At 29.7% G+C, this 9294-nt stretch overlaps 1 protein-coding gene across 1 annotated transcript; it reads left to right on the forward strand.

Moving 5' to 3' along the window:
• Positions 1–401: 401 nt before the first annotated feature.
• LOC125841218 ((S)-coclaurine N-methyltransferase-like) lies at positions 402–7639 on the forward strand. The gene is made up of 8 exons (XM_049520296.1): positions 402–600; positions 6219–6327; positions 6458–6682; positions 6765–6864; positions 6941–7051; positions 7122–7205; positions 7297–7355; positions 7426–7639. The coding sequence occupies exons 1-8, from the start codon at positions 414–416 to the stop codon at positions 7616–7618; spliced, it is 1068 nt and encodes a 355-aa protein (XP_049376253.1). The 5' UTR covers positions 402–413; the 3' UTR covers positions 7619–7639.
• The last annotated feature ends 1655 nt before the right edge of the window (positions 7640–9294 follow it).

Below are 9294 nucleotides of genomic sequence, written 5' to 3' on the forward strand. Positions count from 1 at the left end.
TTTTCAACAGTGCCTGTGTTTCAACAGGCATGTATGTTGACCTCAAGTCCTGTGCTTCTAATATACTTCTTTTAACACTTTGTTCATTTTTACTCGTTTATTATTTAAATATAATTTTTTCACTTTTATTCGTCTTTTTTAACATATAAAAAAAATATAACTATTACTTTTCATATTTTATTTTCAATATTAATTAATTATTTTTCAAAATTAATATTAAATTACTTAGTAAGAGTAACGTGGTAAACTAATCATTATCAATTATTAGTGGCTAAAATTAAATACGACAAGTAAACTAAATGTAAAAATAGATAGTAAATTACCAAAAGGGACAGCTCTTTCCACTATTATAAAGAAAAAGTTCATACGATTCTTCTTCTCCAAAGCAGAGCAGAGAAAAAATAAAATCAAAGATGGATGCGATAGTGCAGAAGCCTTACGATGCTACGGTGCGGCTGATGATGGCTTCGCTAGAGCGCAACCTCTTGCCGGACACCGTTATACGGCGGCTGATACGGCTGCTCTTAGCTGGCCGGCTTCGCTCCGGTTATAAGCCATCCTCTGAGCTGCAACTCTCTGACCTTCTCCAATTTGTGCACTGTACGCACCTTCTCTCTATATTTATTTTATGTAGTTGAGTTTTAAAAATTTCAAGAATTTGAAAAGCAATAAACAAATATTTTTATTCTAAATTATTTATGAAAATTAAGTCAAAAATAACTTTAATGTGTATTCATGGTTAAACATAAATTTCATTTTCAAATATTATTTTTTTCTTTGAAAATAAAAGTTATTCTGTTCAAATTTCAGAAAGGAAAAGAGTATATAATATGTTTCTCAACTTTGTAATTTAGAGTTGATATATCTATCGCTAATATATCCTTCAATTTTGTAATTTAGAGTCTCATTATAAAAGCGACTCATATATTTCCTTCTTATTATAAACGGAAAAGGCTCAAATATGTTATAAAAGTGACTCATATATTTCCTTCTTATTATAAACGGAAAAGACTCAAATATGTCATCGAACTTTCAAAAAAAAGTTCATTTATGTAATTTGTTAAAAAATTTGACTCATCTATGTCATTGTTATTAAAGAAAAGACTCATCCATGCTATTTTTTTAATTTCGATTTTGCAAAATCATTTTTTATATCCCAAACAACTTTTAACACTTTTCTATTGTAGTTTTTGGATCCAATGTACTCTTTTTGTTTTTTCTTCCTTAAAACATCAAGAACACATAAAAAACATTAACAATTCTCAAATTACTAGCTTCTTTAATTCTTCACGAAATTACCTCAAATTTCAAGAGTAATTTTCCTTCGAGCTAGATACCAAATCTCAATATCTTTTGAGCGCGAATTCAACCTAACTCAACAAGATCCACTTGAAATTTCTTCAAAGTTTCAAATTTCAACATTTTTTTATGGTAGAATTTTCTCCACAACTTCAAATCATTAGAAATTTTGAACATAGATTCAAAAAACAGTAGGGAACAAAGATCTAATGTCAAAAACAACTACAAAAACATGAATCAAAGCAAATTTTTGAAATTTTGGGACTAATTTTTGTTTTTTTAGAATATTATTTTTAATACGGGTGAATTTTTTTAAACTTTACAAATGATTTTAGAATTTTGGTTTTTCAAAAAAAGAAATTAATGATGTAGCCCGATTTTGAGATGATTTCGTGAAGAATTGAATATGTTTAACTTTTGGGAGATGTTTATGTTCTTCTTCTTGGTGTTCTTAAGGAAGAACAAGCAAAAAAAGTACATTTGATCCAAAAAAACTTCAATTGAAAAGTGTTAAATCTTGTTTGGGGTGTAAAGAGTGATTTTGCAAAACCAAAGTTAAAAAAATAGTATGAATGAGCCTTCTTTATTTTTAACAACAATGACATATATGTGTCAAACTTTTAACGGATGACATAAATGAACTTTTTCTGAAAGTTCGATTACATATTTGAGCTTTTTTCCTATTATAAAAATGGCTTACATATATCTCTACAATTATAAAAATGGTTCACATATACCATTTTCATGTAGAAGTGAAAACATTAATTTAAAATTCATGTTTTTGATTTTTGATTTTACGAAAATCTATATATAGTGATATATATCATTCTTCTATCCAAGTTCAAGATATATTTGATTTTTTTCACACATAATTTTTTTATTCAACAACTAATTTTAGTTTTAAAAATCTCCATTATAGATTTATTTGTTTATTATTATTGGATTTTCTTATTCTTGTTTTAAATTTTTTTCTTTCATTTTTAGTGTAATAATATAAGAAATAAAAAAAGTGTGAATGAAATTTAAAAAGAGAAAATAGTAAGAAAAACTAATTTTAAACTAGTTTTTTGCGACTACATATATAATAACTTTTACAAGAAAATACATGAAAAAATAAATTTGATTATCAAAATAATCAATTTAATTTTTTATATATATCATTCCAGTTAGATAAAAAAAGTATATCTAAGTCATTTATATAATACTAAAGATATATGTAAACCGCCTTTATAATAGGAAATATATCAACTATATATCACAAAATTGAGACGTGTAGCTAGCCGTCTAAATGAGCTTACCCCATGGGACCGGACCAATCCAACCCGTTATTGGGGTAGGGTTAGGATATGATTTTTCAAGCCCTTTTAAAACTAGGGCTTATAAGCCCGATCCATATAAACCCTTGAGGCTTGATCAGGGCCGGACAGGGGTCGGCCCATGGGCCAAAACTTTTTATTAGGATAACTTACAATAATCTCACTAGTATATAATCTAATTACTTAAATACACGCTATGTTGTAATATTATGAATTTTACCAGATTTTGGTACGTCCAAATACATATATCTCGAAATATATGGACTCAAAATTAGATTAATATGTTCTAGATACACTCTATCAAAATAGATTCATATGTATCTAGGATGCATGGACAAATCTCGCTCCCCCACCTCTCTCCAATCTTGCTTGTCACTCACTTATCTCGCTCGCATATCTGGTATGTGAGATATATGCTAATTACACTAGACTTTTTGCAAGTGTTATTAAAACAACACCATTGTTTGCCATATTTGATTTGAAAATCTTCTCATTTTCTTGATGTTATAGAATTATAAGTTTAAAAAGAAAAAGATGAAAAAAAAGAAGGGTTAGCCCGCCCTCGCCCTCGGCCCTTCTAGGATTGAGCATTTTTAGGCCCTTTCAAATGAAGGGTCAGTCTGCCCTAGCCCTTCAAATTTCTTGACCCGCTAAGCTTAGACCAGATGGGGCTGGGATGGCCCTTTTTGACAGCTCTACCTGTAGCATAGCCTTTTCCTATTTCCTAATGAAACGTGATATTTTGGACTTTTAAGAAGATACTCCTAATTGCTGCATTTTAAGTAATTACAAAGTACAAAAGTAATCCTTTCTTTATGCACTAGTTAGTGTCAATTGTGCCGTGACGTGAATCAATTTGATTTTTGGCATTTTGCTTTACTTTACTTATGTAAATAGAAGTTGAGATTATTCATCAAGTTCAATAGTCAAGATAATTCTATTTTTCATGTTTCAATTTGTTTGATATAATGAATTTAGCACAAAATCTTTTTTAAAAAATATTTAAAATTTATAATCTAAAATGAATCATAAACATTATAGTAAGGCATGCATTCTAAAATTAAATTGTTATTAAATACATAAATATATTTTTTATTCGAATTAATAAGAAAAATGAGCCATATAAATTATGATAAAAAAATAATATTCTTTTTCGTTTTTCCTTAAAATACTACTTACAAGACGTATATATTTTGGGAATCCTTTCCATATCCACATTAATTTGAAATTACTAATATTACATATAAATATTACTATGTGACACAATTAGGCCTCATTTGTTTTCATTAAGATTTAAATGTCTGAATTTGAATGCATAACTTAATGATTAAGATCTTGTCTAAAGATCTGAACACTGAATAATTAAGACTGTTTGTTTTTAAACATTTGAATATAAAATAAATAAATATAATTTTATTAATATGTAAACACAGTAAATATTATAATTCAAATAAAATAGTAGTTAAATATTACGTTAATAAAATATAAGAAAAAAGTCATTCTTTGATAAACATTAAAATATTTTAATTATAAAATAAATATTTTAATTTTGGTAAAAATAAAATGGAACTACATATATAAATTATAATAATAAAATTAATTGTTAGAAAAAATATAATCATCTTTTTTTGAAAAATAATAATAATTCAACACAAACTAACCTTAAATAAATAAGTACATCTCTATGTTCTATAATTTGTTTGTCACGTACTCTTCTCTAAAATAAATAATGAACATGATACATTCAAATGATTTAAAACAAATTTATAAAGGCATCATCGTTTGATTTCCATATTTATGAAGTTGTTTTGCACTTAATCAAATAAAAGTTTTACGATAAATTATATCAATTAGTAAACAAGCAGCAAGTACAAAATTTGAAAATTTAAGGACAATAATTAGGATAACTAATAAAGTCGGAGAATGAGAGAGGCTTGAATTATTATTTTTTAACTCGAAAATAAAAGTGTCTTTAAAAAAGTCTAAATGATGATAAGGCTATGCCACAAATTTGATTCATTCAGACCCTTTCAAACCTATTAAGATATGTTTAAGTAAAAAAACAAATGCACTTAATGATCTAATATCTGAACCATTTAGATTCAAACCTTCATTAAGTGCAAACAAATGAGGCCTTATATGACCATTTTAAAATCAGTTTAAAATTTGAATAACTTGGTTATTCATCCATTAATTTTATGCATTGTTTGGTTTGTAAACAAAATTCAAGTTATTTATGTATTAGTTTTATATAATATTTAGCTGATAGGTATCAAATATTGTATAAAAGTTATTCATGTATTAATTTTATACGATATTTTAGTAATTTTACATAATTAATACTCACATAAATTATGAGGAATCTATGTATACTTTATGTAGAATAGAAATTGAAATAAGTTATGAAGGTATTATTTATACACAAATTAAAATAATAAAATTACATAGTATTTACCACTATCAATTTATTTTCATTTTTTTTTAATTATGTATGCTTTTTTTTTTTTAAATTATACTTTTTTCTCTTTTTTTTTATATATAAAAATAATAGTCTTTCGACCTACAACTGATCGAGCACGGATTCGTTTAAATTATACTATATGCATGCTAGTATTAATTACATATTTTTCAATGTTTATGTATACTGACAAAAACTAACTGAGTCAGTCTAATTTGTTTACTTATTTGTTTCTAAATAATACATATTAATTTACAACAAATTAAATATTCAATAAGCAATAGTTTATCCACGATAATTTCTACATGACTAAATCCTACATAAAAAATATCTACATAATTTATATTTGCATAGTTAATATTTGTATAACTAATAACTACATAACTTTAACTAATAACCAAACGACCCTTCTTAGTACACACATGTAGAGCACTATTATGGAAAACCAGTGTTTGGTATGAAGTAAAATGGCCTTCTATGAAAAATGACTTTTTAGAAAATATTTTTAAAAAAATAAAGAAACTGGTCTTTTACTTATTTTCTAGCGTTTGATAAATAAGAAAATATTATCCCAAAGGTATTTATACATTATCTAGCAAACATTATGATCTTATTGAGGAGGATATGAATGGGGAGTGGAGGTGGTGAGATGGTCAAGGAGTGAAGGTGGGGGTGGGAAGGATACAAATGATAATAAACTTGGAATGTTACTTATGCAACTTGTTTTTCCTACTTTCATTAGGGAAGCAAATTTCCTCAATTTTAAGGAGTTTATTTTTCTAGGAAACAATTTCTAAAACATTTTGACGAACCAAACACAGAAAAATTGGAAATGTTTTCCTCCGTACCAAACACACTACAAAGGCAAAGTCATGTTTTTTAGTATATGAGTTTTGGATCATTATTCTATTTTGCTTATTGAATTAATTGTGGTTATTAAATGAATTTTTAACATGAGTACCATGTTTGTGCCAGCCAAATCCAAATCTACCATTATAGCCCTCAAAACTATTGAAACATTTAACTCTCTAGTTGTTTGGTTTTAGATTTAGTGGAAGCTAATAAATTGAAACAGAGTAAAAATCAGACAAATCAAACTGGACCTCAAATAAATACATGTGATGATGTGCTTGTTTTACATACAGCTTTAAGAGAGATGCCAATAGCTGTGATGACTGAGAAGCCAAAGTCCCAACATTATGAGCTCCCTACCTCTTTCTTCAAGATTGTTCTTGGAAAACACCTCAAATACAGGTAACTATATATACTCTCATTATATTGTGATGTGTCATTCATGTATATTGCACTTCTAAGCTATCAGAGAGTAAGTTAATCTATTGTGATGGTCTTACAAGATGGCTTATTGTATGACATGTTAATACAGCTGCTGTTACTTCAAAGACAAGTTGAGCACTTTAGAGGATGCTGAAAAAGCAATGATGGAATTATATTGTGAAAGGTCACAGTTGAAAGATGGACACACTGTACTTGATGTTGGTTGTGGCTGGGGCTCCCTTTCTCTATACATAGCACAAAAATATAGTGCCTGTAAAGTTACCGGTATTTGCAATTCAGTCACCCAAAAAGCTCATATAGAAGAGCAGTGCCGGTAATAACTTCTTTCGATACTAGATGACCTAGGATATATATGTACACCTTTCTTATTGCTCTCCTCTGGTTTATGTGCTTAGGGTGCTTCAGCTGCAGAATTTGGAGATCATAGTTGCAGATATTAGCACATTCGAGATGGAAGAATCCTATGATAGAATATTGTCTATTGAAATGTTTGAGGTATTGAGTGCTATGATGATTGTGTTTGTTACAATTTAGAGTTAAGACGACAGCTAATAAACTTATATATTTATAGCATATGAAGAACTATGGAGATCTCCTGAAGAAGATGTCAAGATGGATGAAGGCAGATAGTCTTCTTTTTGTTCATTATTTTTGCCATAAAGCATTTGCTTACCACTTTGAGGTACGTCGATCTGCTAGCTGATCAATGCATGAGTATTTCCTCTGCTTCAATTACAGACGTGGTTGTGCAGGATGTGAATGATGATGATTGGATCACTAGGTACTTCTTCAGTGGAGGTACAATGCCTTCTGCCAATCTCCTCCTTTATTTTCAGGTGAGCTCCATGATGTAGTTTGCAAAGAATCCATCTCTGATAAAAAGAAAATATTTGGATTGATAATTATTATGATGATGCTTGGTTGCAGGATGATGTTTCTGTGGTTAATCATTGGCTGGTTAATGGAAAACACTATGCACAGACAAGGTGAACTTAACTTGTTTGAATATTTTCAGAATTATGAAACATGTATAATAAGCTTTAACTCCGTTTTCAGCGAAGAATGGCTCAAGAGAATGGATGAGAACAAGAGTTCCATAAAGCCAATAATGGAGTCAACATATGGGAAGGATTCAGCTGTTAAGTGGACTGTCTACTGGAGAACCTTTTTCCTTTCAGTTGCTGAACTGTGTGGCTACAATAATGGAGAAGAATGGATGGTTGCACATTTCCTCTTCAAAAGGAAATAAATTTCCCAATCAAACTCTACAAGTAATAAGCATGCCTACAATGCATTTTACTCAAAAACATTAGGAGAGGTAACATGCCAAGTAATTTGTGATTTGCACCCTTAATGTATGCCGACTTATACCTTATTCTATCATTCTTAATGATTTGCATACTAATCTCCTTGTTCTTTGCAAAATCATAAAAGGTCTCATTTTTCAATTATTTTTAAGGATAAAATAGGAAAGTATATACTATAAAGAAAAACAAAAAAAAGTGATTTAAATTAAAGATGAATAAAAATAACATTAAATACAAGTCATTGTCATTTCTTTTTCATTAAAATGAAGAATAATCATTCATTTACAAATATACCTTGATCCCGTGCCCCTCAATTATGCCATCATAATGTCAAATTATAACCTAATCCTACTACCATATTAATATCCATTGAATATCAGGACATCACTACTATCAACTAACCTGCTATTCTTTACAAATTCTCATGCCAACCTCCTTGACCCTTTTGGAACAGTATATGAAACTGACATCGTAAACCAACTCATCCATACCAACTAAACCCAGCACCATATATTAAACCAATTTCATCATGATCAATACTAGACAACTAAGAATTGAGTACCCATAAAGTCAATCCATTAGTTAAAACAATAACGTAACATAACCCCTAAGAATTCAGCTATCAATAAACAAATGACATACCTTAACCATCACAAGTAACACATAACCTGGACTTCCAATGCTTATTCTAACTTACAGTAACATGAATTATGTCCCACATGATCACATACAAGTCATACCTAAGATCAACTCACCTTTCAAGTAATCCAGACCACTCAAGGATCCAACATGCAATAATTATATTATGAAGAAATAAATCAGGTTCACTCATGGAGCCTTACACATAATTGGTCCTCTCATGAAACCTAAACTCAAACTTTTATGTGCACCAGCGTGGTATCCGAGCCATCCTTAGTGAGTGTGTCGACGTCGTACCCAAGTCAATCATATGTGGATATCCTCGTATCATGTGTGGTACCCGAGTCAACCATTAGTATATGTCAGGAGTGGTATCCGAGCCAACTCTGGGGATATCCTGTACCAAGCGTGGTACCCGAGCCAACCATCAACACAAACAATCATGCACAATCACAAACATCATGAACAATAACTTGAAACCACAAGTCACATAATTGGTTCATTGTATGTGATTATCAATATGTTGTCATTACATATGCTTCATATATATTTCCTACCATGCATTTCATAATTATACTACCAGTCGTAGACATGCATACACACATAATCAGAAACATACCACCTTGCTAACAAGGAACTCAAGGCAAATTAAGAACTAGAGAACTACCCCTAGTCATTATCTCGTCTTCCGCCTAAATTATAACCATCCAGACTCCGTGCTTGAAGGCCTATGCATGCAACTTTCAAACATCTACAAGATACAATATAGTAAAACCAGTCTAACTGCTCAATTAAAGGAAACCTAGCCTATTGTTACGACCCAAAAATAAACGTGATGACACTTGCCCATTACCATCAAGACAAGTCAGCCTCAACCCAACGAAAATAAAAGAAATGCGAAAATATAAAGTAAGAACAAGATAAAAGCTAAAAACTTATTCATTCTATTAACACTCCAAAACCTGATTGTCACGTGTAC

The sequence above is a fragment of the Solanum stenotomum genome, chromosome 10 (assembly GCF_019186545.1).
Source record: "Solanum stenotomum isolate F172 chromosome 10, ASM1918654v1, whole genome shotgun sequence".
Classification (NCBI taxonomy): domain Eukaryota; kingdom Viridiplantae; phylum Streptophyta; class Magnoliopsida; order Solanales; family Solanaceae; genus Solanum; species Solanum stenotomum.

What these genes read in the sequence shown, in the direction of transcription:
- LOC125841218 (XM_049520296.1), top strand. Translation starts at nt 414, where the DNA reads ATGGATGCGATAGTGCAGAAGCCTTACGATGCTACGGTGCGGCTGATG. An exon ending in GGAAAACACCTCAAATACAG is followed by an intron (nt 6,328 to 6,457) that starts GTAACTATATAT and finishes ATGTTAATACAG; the next exon opens with CTGCTGTTACTTCAAAGACA. An exon ending in CATTTGCTTACCACTTTGAG is followed by an intron (nt 7,052 to 7,121) that starts GTACGTCGATCT and finishes GTGGTTGTGCAG; the next exon opens with GATGTGAATGATGATGATTG.